Source organism: Bactrocera neohumeralis, chromosome 3 (genome assembly GCF_024586455.1).
Source record: "Bactrocera neohumeralis isolate Rockhampton chromosome 3, APGP_CSIRO_Bneo_wtdbg2-racon-allhic-juicebox.fasta_v2, whole genome shotgun sequence".
In the NCBI taxonomy this organism is placed as follows: Eukaryota; Metazoa; Arthropoda; class Insecta; order Diptera; family Tephritidae; genus Bactrocera; species Bactrocera neohumeralis.
In genome coordinates, this window is record NC_065920.1 from 68,060,887 (window position 1) to 68,081,075 (window position 20,189).

Consider the following 20,189-nt stretch of genomic DNA (forward strand, 5'->3'; position numbering starts at 1 on the left):
TTTTCTACTATTTATAAAAATTGGAAGAATCAAAACTTTTACATAGCTACGTCTTGATTAAGTGCAACTTTAAACAAATTTACCCTTCCCAAAATTAATTGGATTTAAAACCCCAAACCTATCAATCTTTGAAAATTAATTAAAAAATAATAAAGAAAAAATTTGGACAATTAAAAAATAAAATTTAAGTACACAAAGAAAAACTTTTAAATTTATACAAGTTTTAAAAAGTGATTAAATAACCAGGAATATCGTAAATTAAATATAATTTGAAAACTACCTTCTAAATTTTAAATAGCCGCGCAAAAATATAGTGTAATAACAAAACGCTAAATAACCTCGTGCTTGGCTGTCAATCCTTTCAAAAAGAGTCAACGCTAGTCCCTTGCAGTTAGTCGTTCATCATTGCTCACGCTTTGTGCTGCACCTCCGTAGAGGAAACAATTGAAGAAGAGTCGGCAAACGTGCGCGCCAAACTCTTTCAAAAGCATATAGAAAAGTATCTGCAACTGCAAAACCAGGAAGCAGACAAAGAAAAACAAGGCGCTACAAAAGGCATTCTTAATTTGCGCGTATCCTTGTCATCACATCAGGGATTTCAATCTACTTCAACTTCCTTAACAATATTAACCGATAAGCAGAGGTATTTAGTCAAAAGAACGACGGGTATTATAACTGGTAATACGATTGCTACCAACTCTACAACGGCTTCTTTGTGCTCATTCAAAATTTCCGCTACATCGCCTAAATCTAAACGCAAGACGTCGAATAAAGACAAGAAAATGCCGCGACGCAACAAGAAAGGTGGCAAAGGTAAGTGAAATAATTGCAATTTTCCGAATTCAATTAGTATATTTTGTATTTTACATGTAAGTGCAATTCTTTTCTGCGCAAATGTGTTTAAAATAGCATAAACAAAGCAATGTATTAGTGTCAATAAATAAGAAATTCGCAAAAATACGCTAAATGGAACTTGTGGTGGAGATTCTCACCAGCAAAATATACAAATATGCATATGTGTGCGTATAGATTAAATTAATAACCCGCCTGTGCCCTTTCACTGAATTTCCCACTAATTAGTTTTATTTATAAAAAATAACAAATTATAAAAATTAGTAATTATCACAGTAGTTTTTGCTTTTGTAATGATTCATGATTTTCAGCAAAATGGTTTAGTGGGCAACAATCTCGTGGTAAAATTTAGTAAATAAATATTTAATAAAACTATTTATTATTTTCGCACAAAACAAGTTTTCACTCTGTTGTTAATGTGGCTAAAACGGAAACAAATTATATTGAATTTCTTGTCTAAAGTAATAAATACATATGTTGCTTAGCCAAAAATTTTGAAAGTATTTGATTTACATACTATTTTCAAATCGAAAAATACAAATTTTTTAGAAAATTGTGTTTTAAACGCAAAATAAACGAAAACTATATTTAATTTGTACAAACAAACTATACATTTGTACATATATGGTTATAAATTTATGCTCATGTATATTCCTCGCCACATTCTTATCTTTTGATTATTATTGTGTCGTAATAATCTCTAGCATGCTTTTTCATACACAAGTATTTCTATATAATTTTATAAAAATTTTCAATGCCAGCCAACGAAGCAACAGTTCGCTTCTATCTGTGAGCCAGTAGATAGAGTATGTATGTATGTATAGACACTTTGCCAACACGCTCACGCAGACTGTAATAAAATCTATATACACTCAATATAGCATATATAGTTATACATAATAATTTTGTACGTTTAAAGTTCAGCTGTGCTGGCACATTTGTATGAATTCGAACGTATTTTTGTTTGTGAAAACAGCTGGTTTGTGCCTGCGTATCGCACACGGTAAATAAGTGAAACATATGTATATGCATAAATATGTATACGTATCTCAACATACATATATTGGTACGTTCTAATATTGTCATACCTCTACCTTTGCATTATATGTATATAACTATATACATTGTATATAATTTAGCTGATAGCAAAAAATCATGTATTCAGTTCCTGAACAAAATAAACTTGTTGAAGTTGCGATAAGCGCGTATCTTCAAAATACGTATTTTCCGAAAATAAAGTAATATATTTGTTCGACTAACAATACAATAGCCGTTGTGCGATAGCGAACCATTTTTGAGTTATTGTAACAGTACTATATTTATTCTACTAACAATACAATAGCTGTTGTATGATAGCGAATACTTTTTGAGATATTGTAACCTGAAGAGAGAAGTTTGTATCATTCTGAAGGAAACGTCGAAGACCTTAAAGAGTGTATATACATATACATATGTAGATCTATTCAGCCAAGTCCGTCTGTCTGAATATGCATGACGTAGTTCATCAGTACCGAGTAATCGATCTGAAATTTCGCGCACGTCTTTTTCTGTCCAATTCTGTCTCATTAAAGCAGAATCACGGTACGTTCTTTTTAGTGGATATTTAATTGAGTGAAATAGGAAAGTGAGCCAGTCTGGGTTAGATTTGGGCAGCTGGTGTCAATATTTCGAATTTTACTTTTATGTACTTAAACCGTTAGCAGTAAATTAGCCACATATATTTTTCTACACTCCTATATGCACACCGCATTCCTCTTAGCTCACTTATGCAATGATCCTTTCATATTTTTCTTTCGATTGGCCTACTTCGCATTTACCCAAGCTGGCTTTTTTCCTTTTACTTTTGTAAATTTTTGAAGCATGCCTTCATGTATGTACATATGTATATTTGTTTGTTTATGTACGAAACTGCACCCTAAGTTACATCAATGGCCTCTAATACTTGTCAAACCGACTACAACTCCAACTTCAACCAAATTGGCTCGAACCTGCTTTGGCCAAATTCCCAACCAGGCCAGCAACTTTCATTTCATGCACACAAACACAGTTTATACATATTCACATATGCACATACATTAAGTATGATTTGTATTGCACTGAGAATGCCTGCGAAGGCCAGTCTGTCTGGCTAATAGCAGTCTGCATTTGCAGTCATGTCATCGGCTCTCCCAACACAACAAATGCAATCAGCTGTTCGCTGCTTTGTGTAAGGCATGCGGTATGCCAGAGATATTTTTTTTCATTTCATTTGTTTCAATTGCACATTCAGTTCGTAAAACTTGTTTCTTACACAAAATTGTTGTTGCTGTGCATGGTTCGCAATTTGGCGTTTAAACATCTGGGATTTTCCTCGTTTGCCGAGCCGTCAGCCAGCCTGTGCATTAGGCAAACCGTTAAGTAGTGTGTTTTAACGATTTGAGATTGCGCATTTCGTGTATATGCTAACATATTTACTCCGTGCATGCATGCAAACATAAAAACACCTATGTTGTCATACGCCTTTCTGGTTCATGTGCTCGTTTTAGCTGAAGCGGAAATCACCTTGTGCCAAATGCACAGTAGCAAACGAAATGTCTTAGATACACTTACATATATTACTATAAACATAGAAAGTACATATATAAATGTGTATACAAAAATACTTTATTTCATATGAATTCAAAGATATTTTGTTTTTCGCTTCTGCGTTGGAATTTCTTTCTCTGGTGGACTGTGATGCATCGCTTTCTTGCGGAAGTTTCTTTGTGTATGCCTCTGATATACAATTAAGAAACTGAGTTTATAAATATCTAATGAAATGTGTGCTAAATGTTACTTTCTATTCGTTTTGCAAGTTTGCGATTGCCAAGCTGCTTGCCAAGCAACAAAAGTGAAAAGTAATACGAGTAACACAATTTCATTAAAAATATATATGTAAGTGTAGAAATTTGGAGTTATTAGTAACAAAGTCATAAAAATTTGTACGCAAATCGTTTCTGTTATAATACCCCTTTTAAGTGCATTTCTTATAACCAAAATGATATACATAAAAATACGTTAAAATTGATTTGATCGGCCAGTTTGTATGAGAACTATATGCTATTGCAGTTGGTTAGAGTCAGGCGGGGATTCGTTTCAATCTGGACAAGTATTTGGTATGGCGATGTCGATTCTGGATAAGTAGGAGTTTAACCTGCTACAGTATCCAGAATAAAACTGCGTAAGAGTTTATTTTGTATGGCAGCTCCGATAACGGCAATTCCGACAAATGAGCAGTTTCTCAGCTAGAGAAGAACTTGAACAAAATTTTAGATCCAAATCTCGAAAACTTCACGTGCATACTTACATAAATACAGAGTGACAGACGGATATGGCTAATTCAATTCAGCTTAATTTGTGTCTGAGAAAGCGCTTGTAGTCAATTTCAAAGCGCAAACAAACTTGTTTAAGAGTAAATACATTTAAATAAATTGTTTTGGTAATTGTTTTGTTGAAGGCCGCCAGGTTATTGGATATATACAAGTTGTATACCCGAGAAGAATTCGTTCACCTACAAACAAAATAAAGTACAGATATGCCTATCTACATACTATGTAGAAATACAAAAAATATATATTTAGTAAAATATGATGTATGTATACACACATACATATATGAATTTCTTTGTACGTATGTATAGTATAACCTTACTTATTAGTGTAATTGAATAAAATTCGGTGAAATGACTCAAATTTAGCAGCTACGGTTCTTTTTTCACAAACATATTATATATTAATATGAATTATATATTTTTTATATGTAAATAAATTAGTAAAAATGTTTAGTAGCATTTGTCAACGTAATTTTTGATTATGATTCCCATTTTATTATTTTAGCTGAGTAACTGAAGTTATTAATATTGCTAAAACGCTTAATAAAATGTACATATATCTTCATATTCAATAAAATGTATATCGATATATTCTATATATTGCACCCTGTTTATATTTAATATGGCAATCTCAGCATTTTTTGTTTAATTTTGATTTTTGTCGCACAGCGTTATAATTCCACACAAAATATTAAACAAAGTAATCTGAATTGAAGTAATTGCGAATCAGCATATATATTGTGTTTAGGGCACATTGACACTCTGAAATTTGATGACCGCTTACATGCAATTTATTTTATTGCATCAGTTATGTTCGCTTTATCATAAATTATGTAGTGTCAATATATTTATGGTACATATGACACTTTGCACTTTTTTATTAATTGTAAATAATAAATATCTACTTGCAAGTGCTCTGGTAGCATATTTTTTTTAATGTGGTAATTCCTTAAATTTGGTATTTAGATTTGTAAATAATTTGCATTGTGTTTTTTAGAAACAATTGTTTGAACCTTCGAATCACTACTGTGCTATCAATAAATCATTCCACCACCTACTCTTTATTTACACATTTCACCTATTTATAGAACCCCACTATCTTATGCAATCAAATATCTGTGTAAATAAGCATATTTGCCTACACCTTGCTAAACTTTCCTAACAACATTGTTGTTGATTTTGCACTTTATTTATTCACCACTCGCGGTAGTCGCCCAACTGCCATGTGGCCTCATGAATTTTCTATGCAACTTACATACAAGCATACATATAGTTGTGCGCTTACTAGCGTGGACTGGTGGTCCCGTTTGTATGCTTATGGGCGTAGATGATTCATTCATAAAAATGCGCCAAAGCTTCTTCTTCTTCGCTTCTACTACATCGCGTCATATACCATACACATGCATACATACATATATATAAATACTAATGCAATTCTAGATGACTCTCGACTTTTCGCCGTTGACGTATGAATGTAGGCGGCAGTTGTAATGGTATAATAAAGCACTCATGCCATATCTAACCACACACACCAGTCGGAGTATTTTTGCATGGCATTCCAACCATTAAGGAAACTTTGTGTTTACTTGTGCTTAACGTCTTATAATTTTATTTGTTGAGATTTTTACCAAGTTTAATGCCCTGAACAGGGTCTATTAAGTTTAGCATGAAGTTTGCAACACCCAGAATCAAACGCCGTATATCCTATTATATATAAATATCTATTTAGCGATTTCCGTGTGCCTCTCCGCCTCTATATACGCGAACTAGTCGCTCAGTTTTTGAGATATCGAACTGAAATTTTGCACTTGTCCTTTTCTCCCCAAAGAGCAGCTCATTTGCTGGAATTGCCTATAATGAAGCATTATAACATATAGCTGTCATACAAACTGACCGATCAAAATATAGATAAATGTATTTTTATACCCCTTCGTGCTATAAAAACGAATTTGTGCAGGGTGTAACTGCTTCAAGGAAGCCCAGTGGAGGTTTTTTCTTATTATTTATTTATATTTTTATTCATTTATTTTTATTTGGGAGCAATGCCGCCTTTATATATGTAGGCTGTTTGCATAGAGATGTACGTACATATATGTACTTGTATGTATGTGTGTAATTCAAACCCACGCATAGTTTTTTTGTTATTGTTTTGTATACAAATCATATGACATTTCTAAATATAGCATATCTGCTGATGCTGTGGAATACTTATTGCCGGGTGGTAAGAGTGTGGCGGCAAAGTTTAATAGAACTCTCATTTATATACCAAACCTATGACGCAATGTTCATGTTATCTGCTATACAACATACAGTGTGCTCGGAATTTGTAGTTTTATGCTGTAAAGCTCCATTTTGTTTTATATGTAAGATTAGGTCTGGTCATTACTATAAAATGTGATACATTTTGGCGGCAGGACGTATGGGGACTTTCAAAGAGTTAAATAGAACGATATTGCCTAGTATATATGTATATACGCCATTTTAAACTCAATTCATGGAAGATAGTTGGGACCGTAAGCTTTGCAGTAGAAGAAATATACGGTCGCTCTAAATTTGTTGTAGTGAAGTATATTGTGCAAATTTATATTATTCCAATTATTATTATTCTAATTATTCATAATTAATACGAAATCAACTTTGGGCTCAAACCATATACTAAAAATTTGCTTTATTTCTCACTTTCCTTTACAGGCCGCAACGGTGACTCCAACTCTGAGGACGAGTCCTTCAACGATAATGCCAGCGTGTATTCTTACGTTTCTGAGAATGCACCCTCATCCATAAACGATATGGATGAGCTCTCATCCAATGAACGTTACGAGGAAAAATTCATGCAAGCGCTCGAAAATGCCACTGAAAAGTCTGCACAGACACGCACCACAGCTTTGCAGAATATCTGTGAAATTCTCATGCATCGCTATATGCCCGATTTCGTAGACGATCGCAAGGTGACTTTGATCGATTGCATTGAAAAGTCCATACGACGTGGCAAAGGTGCCGAACAATCGGGCGCTGCACGTCTAGCACCGTTAGTGGTGCTACAATTGGGCGGTGATGTGGAGATCTCAAAAGAATTGAACCAGTGTCTGCTGACCACCGTACAAGACAAGGCTGTCTCATTCGATGCCCGTGCCAAATGCTGCACCGCCTTGGGTCTATTGAATTTCCTCGGTGGCGAGGATATTGGCGATCTTATCACTTTAATGCAATTTTTCGAAGGCATTTTCAGCGCCAGCTATTTGCGTGGTGATGAAAAATCGCCAGTATCGGTGAATGCCGAGGCAGGCACATTACACGCCGAAGCACTGTCCGCTTGGGGCTTACTGCTGACACTCATACCGTCGGGTGACTTTGTCTCACTCATGACCAATGGGCAGCCAATGTTGCCGTGAGTTATAATGTTTTAATTTTTATTAATACATTCATTTAATATTATGTATTTCGTATTTTTAGCTCGGTGAAAAAATTGATGGGTCTATTGCAGTCGCCACATTTGGATGTGCGCATAGCAGCTGGTGAGACCTTAGCACTAATACTCGAGTGTGGTCGCGCACATGATAAAGACTTCTTGGAAGAGTATCTCGGCGATTTGATCGATGCTGTTAAAAAGTTAGCCACTGATTCACATAAATATCGCGCCAAACGTGATCGCAAAGCTCAACGCGCTACATTCCGTGATGTGCTGCACTATTTGGAGGTAAGTGCAACATTTTATATTATTATTGTTTTTCGACAAGTGTGAAAAGCAAGTCGCAATCGTGCTTATGGTTTGTTAGTATGCGTAATGAAGAAGTATGCAATGGTTGACTGATATTTAGTGGTAAATTGAACGTTCAGAGCCAAGTGCTTGTATGAAAAACGTTTTCATTTGTGGAGATGTCTTCACCAAATTTGGTAGGGGTTATTTTTGTTATTGTAATGATTATCTAGTTCCCTTTAAGATTGTAAGGTTCAGATATGTTGTAATCGAGGTCTTCCAACGTGCTATTTTGACGGGTTCGGACCATAGATATGGTTAGAGTCTTGCGGGAACTCGTTATCTAAGGTGGTGGTGCAATTTCCGACGAAATTGTTCAAATCTGACCTCTTTTGCATATAACTGCCATAAAAACTGTTCGATCAAAATCAAGTTCCTGTATGCAAGGTTTTTTAGTCTAGCTTCTGTGCATCTTAAGTTAACGTCTTTAATTCAATTTGTTAACGAACTTTAAAATAAAACTTTTAATATAAAAATAATATTTCAAAATATTCTCTATTTATTTTTAATAATTATTTAATTTTGCCTCTATCATGTGTCGCTAGCATTAAATAGTCTTACAATAAACAAACTTTAATTCAAAATATTAGTTTAACAATTTATTTAAACTCAAATCACTTTTAGATTTTCTTTTTCAAAAATTTTGTTATAGTAAAAATTTTACTCAAATTTCCTTAATGCCTTAACATTGAGCAGAGTAGTGTAATTACAACTTGAATATTCGGTAGTTTATATGTGTACATAGCCTTAGTAATTAAACCGCAGGTATGCATTAACCAAACTGTCAACCAAAAAATATTCACTGACTCTCCGACAATAGTGACAACACTGCTGACACTTATCAAGCATATAAAGTAAAAAAATAAATAAAACACGTTACAAACTTGAGTTCTGCACGCATTCCGCACACTCTGCACTCAGCGCACATGATTTATGCACACATTCAGCAGCGGATGACGGCAGTGTTTGCCATTGCTGCCGCACTTGCTGTGATCATGTATGTTATTTTTCATAATAACACAACCATTGCGGCTAATCGTTTCCATATACTCGGAGAAATTGGTGCGTGTGACAAACGCTTTGCTGCGCCAATGCGAATTATTGCCGCTATTGATGAAGCGTGCGCTGTCCGTAAAGGAGATCTTGAACGGCTTGTACGCGTGTTCGCAGGGATCTGTGATGGTCGGATTGCGTGTTTGATTGTCCAATTCCTTCATTACATTGGCGCGGAAGACATCGCAAGCGCCCTCTTTCTGCAGTAATTTCGTTGCGTTGAGTTTAGCGGTGTCATCCTTCTCTTTGAGACTCTCATATATACCCTCCGGATATTCGTTCATATTACAATAATCAATTTGATATGTGGTAAAGAGCCGTTGACGCTCCAAACGTCTATTCAGTTCATCTTTAGGCATTTGCTTCAGGCGATCATACAAATCTGGATAGGCAGTGCGCAGTATTTGCAGAAAACGATTCGGTTGCGCTTTAAAGCAATCGCCATCCGTGTCTTTGGCTAAGTTGTCGGCTTGTTCGGGTGTTAGTTTGGTCGGTATGATGCGTGGATCGATGAGTCGTCCCATCGGTGCAATGCCAGTCCATTCCGCGGTGCTTTCGCACTTCTCTTGTGCGGCTTTGGGCACTTCGATTTTTGCTGTATCAATGCATTGACACTCCTCTTTTTCCTTTTCCGCTTTGTCTAGCTTTTTGACGAACTCATAACGTTTGGTGTAGGGCGGCACGTAGTCGTGTTGGTAGGTGGTTACAAGCATTTTGCTAGGTTTTGCTTTTAAGTCTTAAGTAACAGCTGCACTATTTTAATTTATTACTAAAAATTTTGCCTTTTTTTTTACAATTTAAATTTTATTTTTTATTATGCAAGAATTTTTTTTTGCTAGAAAAACCAGATAGAAAATAATATTTTTTATTTATAATTTTAAAATATGAGTTTGATAAAAGTGGAATACAAAAAAAAAATATTGATTGACATTAATTTCATGTAAGAGCAGTTTGTGTAGCATAATTTTTATACCCCGAAGAGGATATATAGAGTTTGCCACGAAGTTTCTAACACACAGAAGGAAACTTCGGAGAGACTGTATAGTATGTATAATATATTATATAAATGATAAGCGTGATAAGTTGAGTCGATTTAGACATGGCCGTTTGTATGTCCACCAGTCTGTATATGTGTGTATGTACGCGTCTCAGTTTTTAAGATATCGTTCTGAAATTTTACACACGTCCTTTTGTCACCAAGAAGCTGCTCATTTGTCGGAAGCGTAGATATCTGGCCACTATTGTATATAGCTGCCATACAAACTGACCGGTAAAATTCAGGTCCTTCTATGGGAAACTTTTTTATTTGACGAGTTATCTTTACAAAATTTGGCGTGTAGTATTATTCAAGGTAACGGTAAAATCTCCGAAGAAATTGTTCAGATCGGACTACTATTGTATATAGCGGCCATACAAACTGACCGGTTCAAATCTGGTCCTCCTATAGGAAACTGTTTTGTTGTTTATGAGTTATCTTTAAAAAATTTGGCATGGATTATTGTTCAAGGTAACGGTAAAATCTTCGAAGAAATTCTTCAGATCGGATTACTTTTTACTTGACGAGATATCTTCAAGAAATTTGGCACGGTACAATATCCAAAGAAATTATTTAGCTCGGACTACTATATCATTTAGCTGTCATCCAAACTAAAGTTAACGTGTTTTTATTTTATTTTTTTGGCAAAAATTTTATATCGTTTTGTGTATGTGTTGAATAAGTGCTGCAAAACGTGCAGAAATGCACGCCGCTGCTTTGAGTCGCTGAACTGTTGAACGAGTGTAATTATTAATTGTTGTAAATATTGCATAAAATCAGCATTTTGGATAAACTATTATTTGGCATGGACATCAAATATACATTCATACATACATCCATCCATCATTACCCGCTTTCATATATACTTATGCCTGACGCTTTCAACTAAACAAGCGAAATTCCACTTTTTCCCCCTCGTCATTTAGGAGGATACATCACCCGAAATCAACATTCGCTTTGGCACTGAGTGCCTGGTTTTGGATTCCTGGGCCGTACATCATCAATATTCAGCGCTATGCACCATTATGGGTCCAGGCATGACATCACAGTTGCAAGAGAACGATTTCATACGCGAGATCTTTCAACTAGGTCCTAAACTTGTCGATGATGGACACGCTAAAACCAAACAATCCAAACTGGAGCGCGTAAGTCTACACATATATACATATATTTTTCAGAATTTAATCGCAAATCTTTTATTGCAGCACTTATTAAACGCCGCCGCCTTCAAGGCACGCACAATAACGCGTGGCAAAAATCGCGACAAACGCTGCAGTTATAATTACTAGGCACACAGCTAATTGTTAGAGTATAGAAAAAGAGAACGCTTAAACTAAGTTAAAAAAGAAAGAAAAACGAAACATATTTTGGAGAACACATACAACTGGCGGCGCGCCGTGTAGCGACCAGAAGTTTGGTTCAACTGTGGCGCATGCGTAGGATGACACTTGTGCAGTTTGCTGACCAATTAGTTGCTGCTCCCAACATGCAGCAGGCGTAAAATGTATGCGCTAAAGCGTCGGCAGCTAGAAAACTTGCATTTTTCTAACTTGCTGTTGCTTAACGTATTGTATTTAACGCTATTGCGTGCTCTAGCAGCGCTCATTCCTCAGTTGGTGTACGCATGCGCGTCACTTTTTGCGCCATTTGAATTTCATTGACGGTCAAACTGACGGACGCTTTGCTGAATTTTCGTGTACATTTCATTTGCGCTCAAGTTTTACCTCCCCCCCAGACCCCCTATGGATTTATTGCAACGAATTCGTGTACACAAGATTTATGCAAATCTTACAATTAACTTAAATTTATGTAGCAATTTTATGATATGAAACTGTATTGAAGTAAACAAAAAACAACAACAACAAGTAAATATAACATACCACTTACAAACAATATACATATTTACATACTTATAAAATATAAAACAAATGCTAGTTGAAATTTATTTAGTTTTTAAACATGTTTACTTACATACATACTTATATATATACAAACATACGAGCTATATTACCACAAACGCTGTACGAACTATTATGTTCAAGTTTCGTTCTTAAATTCCACAAGTGAGAAGCTGTAAAATTACAAAACAAAAAACAAAACAAATATTAAATACTTTATTAATTTTTTATATTACATGCATATATTTTGCTTACAATAACTTTGGCTTAATTATTCTGTTGCTGAATTAATTTTAATCACTGTAACTTCTGAAATAAAAACGTTAATGAAATGACAAACGCATTGCAATTCTTCAGAAATACATATGTATATAGGTTTATGTGTATTATATAAGCACAAGTAAGCGCGTTTTGCCTAAAAACATTTAGAATTATATAATATATTATGAAACTTACCAATTACTAAATATATTTAATGCTAAGCGAAAAGTAGCTGTTAATTTATATTGAATTTTGGCCAACTGGCGCTGTCAAGCAGTCGGCAGCGAGAAACTGTGTTGAGTTGATTCATTTTTGTCAGTTGCCAGTCTTCTGCCAGGCTTTTATTAAATTGCTGGAATAATATCAAACGCGTTTGTAAAGTCAAGTTATTCAATTTAACACGATTTTTAATAACAATTTTAACCACTCAGCTCATATTGTTCAATATTTTTTAGAATTTAATTTAATTTTTAAATAAAATTTTGTTTTTACTTTAATTAATTGGAAAAAATAAATAACTCCACTGTTAAAATGCGAATTATTTTGACCTTTATTATTGACTATTTGTATGCAAAATGAATTTTCGTTTTGTTCAATATATTTTAGAATTCTTCTTAATCAAATTTTGTTTTCTTTTTCGCCAATTATGCTTCTCTCTCTATTGAAAAAATATTTTTTTTAAGTCCACTGTTAAAAAGTTAATTATTTTGACCTTTATTATTATGTATGTATGCAAATTTAATTTTTGTTCATAACCTCAAAAAGATTTCAAAATTTCGCAAAAACTTAAAAAAAAACACTTAGATTAATTTTCTTTAGTGCGCTTGTAAAGGGATTAGAGTAAACTTATTACTGAAAATTTTGTTTGATTTTCGTTAATTTTTTTCTTTCTCTACCAAAAAGTTACAATTTTTGTAAAATTTCGCTGTTAAAATCTGAAATACTTTTATTTATTATTAACTATTTTAATTTGCAAACTCGTAACTATAACAGAGAATTTAATATTTGATCATAACCTAAAAAAATGTCAAAAGTTTGCATAAAGCTTAATTTTTTTATCATAACCTAAAAATTGTTACAAAATAAAGAATATGTTATGATATTTTTTTTAAATGTAATTTTATTTTATTTTTAAAAAAGTCTAATTTTATTTTTAGTGTTTATAACGTTACTGTTAAATGTTACAGATTTGACCTTTTATTTGCGAACTCGTAGCTACATCAGCAATTTAAGTTTTTGATCATAACACAAAAAAAAATTGAACATTATGCATAAAAACCAAATTTTTTTATTCCAACCTAAAACAAAGTGTCGAAATTTTGCAAAAAGACTATTTTTGTTTATCATAAATTAAAAAGTCTATTTTTCATAAAAACCAAACTTTTTTTTTGATTCTAACCTTAAAAAAAATGTTAAACTTTTGCAAAAAGTCTTTTTTTGTTTATCGTAGACTGAGAAGTGTTAAAAATTTTGAAAAAAAATCGATTTTTCTTTTGAGTTCTTATAAATATAAAAAGTTGCTGTTAAAATGTTTAGTAATTTTGACCTTAATTTTTTAACACTTTTATCTGCGAACTGGTACCTACAACAGTAAATTAACAATAAACATTTTTTTGATTATAACCTAAAAAAAATTGAAAACTTTGTATATTATTTTTTTAAATGATTTCAAAAGTTTGCAACAAAAGTTAATGTTTGTTTATCACAACCTAAATTTCTTGTAAAGTTGCTGAAAGCAAGCTTATTACTGTTAATTTCTATTGTTATGCAGCTTTGAAGAATATCTCTCAACGCCACTATATTCTCAGTATTGATCGCAAATAATTAAGGTAATTTTAATAAAGTCGAAAAAGTGTCTAAAAATTAACAAATTTGAAAATTGTCAACTCTGGTCTATAACTAGTTTTGTTAAACGCCGCTCTAGCTATAGTCTTTAAGCAGATATATGTATATGCACGAGTCCGAACCGATGACTTTTGTAGCATAAACTTTGCTTTGCTGCTTGTATACATACATATGTAAACTAAACTAAAAGATAAAGAAACTTGGTAGAATGATGGCGCTTAGTGCAAGCTAAAAATATTCAAAAATTAAAAAAAAAAAGTTATGTGTGGTTTTAGGATTTGCGTTCTATTTTTTTATTCTAGTTTTAACTTCTCTGAACTTTATTTTTAACTGTTTTGCACTTCTCAGTTAGTTTTAGAATTTCGAAATCCATATTAAAAGCAATGAGTACTATGAAGCATATATAATTAATTGTTTATAACTTGATTCTAGTCTCGAACTCTTCACTATTTCACGTTATCTCTATCGGATAATCCAGATCTTATAGAAATAGCTAGTAATTTTAGCAGAAAATAGATTTTTTAACTAACCAACACGTGACTAACTACTCGCATACAGTTAGTCTTTTTTTAGTTTCTTTTTCTATTGTCAAATCTTGTTTCTTTATAAAAATATTTTTTTTTTCTGAAATCTAGTTTCTTTATAAAAATATTTTTTTTTTAAATGTTTTTTTGTAAACTTTTTTTTTTAATCTGAAATATTTTTTTTTAAATAAAAATATTTTATTTTTTATTTTGTAATTTTGTTTTTTGTTTTTGTAAAATAAAAATATAAATGTTTACTTTTCCTGCCCTGCAATGGCTGTAAATTGTCACAGTAACCGAAGTTGCTGGATTTATATAATGCAACACACACATTTTTTTACTGATTAAGTGTATCCGAAGCAACTAGCAATAAGCGAGAAATAAAAATTACTTAGCTCTTAAGATAAAAGGTTCAATTTGATGTGTTCGTCCTTTGTGACTATAATTCCACGCATATAGAATGAGTCAGTTGCAGCACTATATTATAACGTGCTCATTGTTAGCATATTCTTATTATTTTTATTTAATTTATAATTTTTTTTAATTTTTTATTTTAATTTTTTTCAATTCTAATTCTTGAAATGCACAAAATTTATTTCAAGTAAACTATAATAAATAAGTAAATAATAAAAAAGTCACTAAAGGACCAAAATATATAACGTTGAAATGTCAAAATTGAAATAATATATCGTTCACAGTGGCATTGTTCTACATTTACGGCTGTAAAATTCGTTGAATATTTGGCAGCGGGCATGTTTTGTGATCTTAAAAAATTTCACGTATTTTAATTATTATTATTTTTTCACAACACCCATTATTGCAATTACTTAATTGTGACACATAGCAATAGTTTAAGTAAATATATTTTATTTTTGTTGTTTTTTGAAATATTCACATATTACAATAGCATATAAATAAATATACAAGATAACTACATATAAATATATAATCAATAAATAAATTAGCAGCCGAATTATTTTTTAATTTAGCTGTTTGTATATACAGAGTATATTAAACATAAATAGTAAACATTGAAATAAAAAGTAAAAAAAAACCGCCATAGGCACCAAAAAAAATTTAAATGAAATTAAACAAGCGTGACTGTATAGTTTGAAATAAAGCAAATTCAAATAAAATAAAAAACCAAAACGGGTTAAAGGAGACCGTAATATTTTTTGTTTTGTGTTTTATTTCTAGGTTATGTACACTTGTGCTCACATAATTGAGCCACTGTATGACAAAATCACATTCCAGAGTATAAAGTCATCGAAGTAGCTTCGTATATATATAACGGTATGGAAAGAAGTTCAGTTATCTGTGTCGAAATTGCTAACAACATATTCAGAGCAATAAAATAGTTGTCGAAAAAATTAGAATTGTTTTGCTGTGGTCTAGTCGTGTGTGCTCACATAATTAAGCCAGTATAAGGAAAGTTTTGCGTAAAAAAATATTAAAAAAGTGAATAATATATAATACAGAATTAATTTAAAGGCGTTTTTTTTAAAGTTTTCTAAACAATGGGCAAAAATAAAAGCTTAACTCCTAGTGAGTGAAAAGCCATAGGGAGTGTTATAAAAATATTGCGAAAATATCCGGAATAATTGTGTTTTTCTAGTGGAAAGGTTACGAATGCCTTGCAATATATTAAAAAATATAAAACCGCTGAAAATTTACCGAGAAACACAACACCTAACAACGATAGATAAATAGTACGGATGAGTAATGTTGAATCCTTTTTAATATCAAGGGAAATTAGGGCACAAATGGAATATAAGCATGGTGTACGTGTATCAGCAAAAACAGTCCACCGTAGATTACAGGAAAACTTCCTAAATGGGCGAATCGCACAACGCAAACCGTATCAAAAAGAACAACAAACGAAGGCTAGCGTTTGCGAGAGAGCGTCAGCAAAAAAAATTCAAAGTTCTAGGATCTAGTAGTATGGAGGATCTAGTAGTATGAAACCAAGTTTAATGTCTTTGGGAATGATGGTAGATGCTATGTCAGGCAACCACCACTACTAGAATTAAACCCACGATATACAAAAAAACTGAAACATGGTCGATCATCAGTCATGGTATGGTCATGTATGCTTCAGTTCATATGGGTTAGGACCACTTGTACCAGTTAAGGGCAAAATGACTGGCAGTATGTACAGAGACATTTTAGCAGAAAATTTAAATGGAAATTACGTCGATGATGTACCACAAGCTTGTTTGTTTTTAGCAAGATAACGACCCAAAAAAGTGCTTAAGCCCAATTGAGAATCTTTGGGAGATTCTTAAGAGGGCAGTTGCGGCCCCGAATAAGGTTACATTGTGACAAATCCTAAAGGACGAGTGGAGCAAAATTACCTCGGACCAATATAGCACACTGGTACGTACAATAAGCAAACGGTGTCGGCAACTGATTTTGCTAAAGGGGTTTCCAACAAAATATTATACTAAACAGAACATCGAATTCTTTTATCTGCCACTTTTTTGGCTTAATTATATGAGCACGGAAAATACATACTAAAATTCAGCTTTGAAAAACAATGAATACAAGTCATTTCCTTTATTTCTGTGAAACCTTTTTTCGATTTCTTAATAAAATCAACTTTTATGAATTTGTATATATCATGACGTTCATGTGGCTTAATTGTGTGAGCACAAGTGTATGCATATTTTACGGCTTGCGCTTTTCTAAGGTCGCGTAGGTGCGTTCAAATTAAATAGTTTTTTCAGTACTTTACATTTTTTCATAACCTTAAAAAATGCTTTCACTAAGTAATTTCGTTTGACCACAACAGCTGATCTTCTTCTTCTTCTTGATTGGCGTAGACACCGCTTACGCGATTATAGCCGAGTTATTCGCCGTGGCCAACGCGCAAAGGACCATAAATCTTTCGCAGAACTTTTCTCTCGAAAACTTCCAACGTCGACTCATCAGTTGTTGTCGGGGATGATGGGTGACTTATAGAGATTTATACTTATATAGATTTTTATTAATTAAGAAAGAACTTGCCTTTTCAATTGCCAATTTCGTGGAGAGAGTAGAACTGACGATTTCAAGGGAAGATGGGGTCATGTGCAGAAGTTCAAGCAAATGAGGAAAGTTCTCTGAGCGCCATTCACTTAGGAGTAGCTAGAAACGATTGTTTTACATATGGCTCAAGCAGCTCACGACTTCCGGTCTTTGACCAAGTATCCTCTGGGTAGCCTAAGAACATCCGTTTGAAGGCGAGCTAAAGTGAGAAGGCGAAACATACCCTCCGCAGGGTTGTGCGCTGTGTTGGGACCCGCCACATAAAAAACAGTACCAATGAAAAAAAACAGCTGATCTTAACTATTGAATTTTTTCACTGCCAACTTCACAATTAACCGCTTTACCGTCATATATTTGAACAGCTGATTTAGTAAAGTTTTTTTTTTTGAATAGTTTTTGTTTGGTGGTCTATCGAAGATAAGAAGATCGAAAACAGCATTTTCGGCATATTTTGCTGTTTAACTATCAAAAGGAAAAAAATGCATTTCGAGAAAAGCGAAAATTATGAGATGTGTTGCTAATGCCAATATTAGTTAGCAAAATTTCGTTCCGACTATTTCGATCCTGAGGATGCACCATGCCTTTGGAAGGACTTTTGAAGCCGATGTAAATAAAATAAAGTCATTGGTCGATTTAAATTGTGGAATAACAACTCCAGAGATTGCTGAAATATTAAATTTGTCTAATGCGACCGTTCACACTCACATGAAATGTCTAGGATTGATTACGAAGCTTGATATATGGGATACTCATGTTCTTACAGAACGAAATTTGCTTCGTTGCAAATTATTTATTTTATGAAAAAGCTGTCGACGCCATGGGTGCCTTTGCACATTCCGGACAACAAGCGCAATAGCGACTCACAAAAGTTTAAACTGAAATTTAAGGAGTTTCTACATCTTTTCGTGATCGTCGACGAAATATGGATTCATTAGTACACAGAAAAGTCCAAAAAAAAAAGTCGAAACATTAGGTTTTACCTTGCGAACCTGTTCCGAAGAAGGCGAGGAATGAAAGTTGACAAAATTCTTCTTCCACCATGACACCGGTTGACACATCCAACACATACTTCACATCTGGACCCGTTCGACTCTTTCTTGATTGCAAACTTAAAAGTCTCTCCCCGGGCAAAAATTTGAGCGGAATGATGATTTTATCACCGTTATTGGGATCTATTTTGAAAGTATTCAAAAAACGTACTTTTTAGACGGGTTAAAAAAGTTGGAACAGATCTGGCACTAGGGTATCAATCTACAAGGAGACTATCTTGTGAAATAAATCACAATTTTTCGCTTTTTTTTGGATGACTAAGTACTTTTAGGCCACCCTTATAAGAATGTTAGGTAAATGTTGCATCAACGATTATGACCCACAAAATATAAAAACAAAAAAAAAATTAATCTTGGCACAGTTAGGATAAATGACACTCTCATATCTTAATCAATAATATTTTCACAAGTTTATTCTGCCACTACCTCAAAATACCGTCTCTTTTGCTACTAATTTATCGTTTCGCTTCCTTTCGAAAGCATCTCTCATATAAATTTCCGCTTGTCCAATAGCCGTTTGATGCCATTGATCTCTCTGTTCATAAACATCTTTCATCAGTTCATCATATTCAATACCAGTCTGTGCTGATATAGAACGCACCGCAGCCTCCATCCTTTTATCCGCTTTTTTATGCGGACATGGCAAGAAATTGAAATCGTCGCTCTCGACCAGTTCGTCAATGCGCCGTTGCTCCTCGTTCGTCACATTAATTGGTATTAGTTTGCGATCTAATAAATGCCCGAACGGCAAAGTTGAGGTCCATTCTAATTGCATTGGTAACTCGGCAACTTTGTCCTTCTCGTCATTTTCGGATGGTTCTTTCTCTAGCGCTTGCTCTCGTTGTTCTAATGTTTCATACGCTTTTGTGGGATTTATGGGAACGTAGAGACTTTTAAGGTTATAATTATATTGCCTTTGAGGCCAGGCAAACTCACGGTCGTAGGTGGTGTACATTTTTTAATTAGATTATTATATATTTATTTTGCTTAGCACTATTAATTTGGTTTCAAATAATCGAACCTCTAAATACTCATGAATATTTTTATGTTTTATAAAAAATAAATAAAGTGAAATATCGTGTTAGACATGATTTTCCAGGTTGGCTTTATTTTGTGTTTAATGTAACACGTAGTATAACTCTAAAGAGCCTTAAGTCAAACTATAGCAAAGAATTCTTGGATTTTACTTCTAATCATATTTGAACCGGACTGACTTTCATGTAATACAAATCTTTAGACTACTTTGAGCTAACACAAGCATACCAGTCTTTAGGCTAGTTTGATCCAATATAGGGATACCAATGCTCAGAATTCTTGGATTTTACATCTGATCAAATTTGAATCGGACTGACTTTCATGTAACACAAATCTTTAGGGTACTTTGAGCATATACAAGCATACCAAAGCTCAATCAAATCCATACACAAGTCCTGACTGGAATGGCGTTCAGCGAGTGTTGTTTTTTGCTTTCGAAAACAGCGCCATTCACTAGATTGTTGGACAGTCCAGTCGTCATATTCATATATCCACGTAGAGTA

General features: G+C 33.5%; 3 protein-coding genes across 3 annotated transcripts; 1 reads left to right on the forward strand and 2 right to left on the reverse strand.

The window, feature by feature from the left end:
* Positions 1-35: 35 nt before the first annotated feature.
* On the forward strand, positions 36-15,744 carry LOC126753965 (interferon-related developmental regulator 2). The gene is made up of 5 exons (XM_050465757.1): positions 36-813; positions 6,893-7,589; positions 7,655-7,898; positions 10,974-11,192; positions 11,253-15,744. Exons 1-5 carry the CDS (start codon positions 783-785, stop codon positions 11,334-11,336), a joined length of 1,275 nt encoding a protein of 424 aa, XP_050321714.1. The 5' UTR covers positions 36-782; the 3' UTR covers positions 11,337-15,744.
* Positions 8,837-9,966, reverse strand: LOC126753967 (uncharacterized). Its single transcript, XM_050465760.1, has one exon. The coding sequence runs from the start codon at positions 9,722-9,724 to the stop codon at positions 8,876-8,878; it is 849 nt and encodes a 282-aa protein (XP_050321717.1). The 5' UTR covers positions 9,725-9,966; the 3' UTR covers positions 8,837-8,875.
* Positions 15,745-19,073: 3,329 nt separating the features above from the next.
* Positions 19,074-19,699, reverse strand: LOC126753177 (uncharacterized). The gene has a single exon (XM_050464408.1). The coding sequence runs from the start codon at positions 19,604-19,606 to the stop codon at positions 19,079-19,081; it is 528 nt and encodes a 175-aa protein (XP_050320365.1). The 5' UTR covers positions 19,607-19,699; the 3' UTR covers positions 19,074-19,078.
* Positions 19,700-20,189: the final 490 nt, after the last annotated feature.

Coding starts and splice junctions, on each gene's coding strand:
- LOC126753177 (XM_050464408.1), bottom strand. CDS start 19,606: ATGTACACCACCTACGACCGTGAGTTTGCCTGGCCTCAAAGGCAATAT.
- LOC126753967 (XM_050465760.1), bottom strand. CDS start 9,724: ATGCTTGTAACCACCTACCAACACGACTACGTGCCGCCCTACACCAAA.
- LOC126753965 (XM_050465757.1), top strand. CDS start 783: ATGCCGCGACGCAACAAGAAAGGTGGCAAAG. Junction 814..6,892: donor CAACAAGAAAGGTGGCAAAG/GTAAGTGAAATA, acceptor TTTCCTTTACAG/GCCGCAACGGTGACTCCAAC. Junction 7,899..10,973: donor ATGTGCTGCACTATTTGGAG/GTAAGTGCAACA, acceptor CTCGTCATTTAG/GAGGATACATCACCCGAAAT.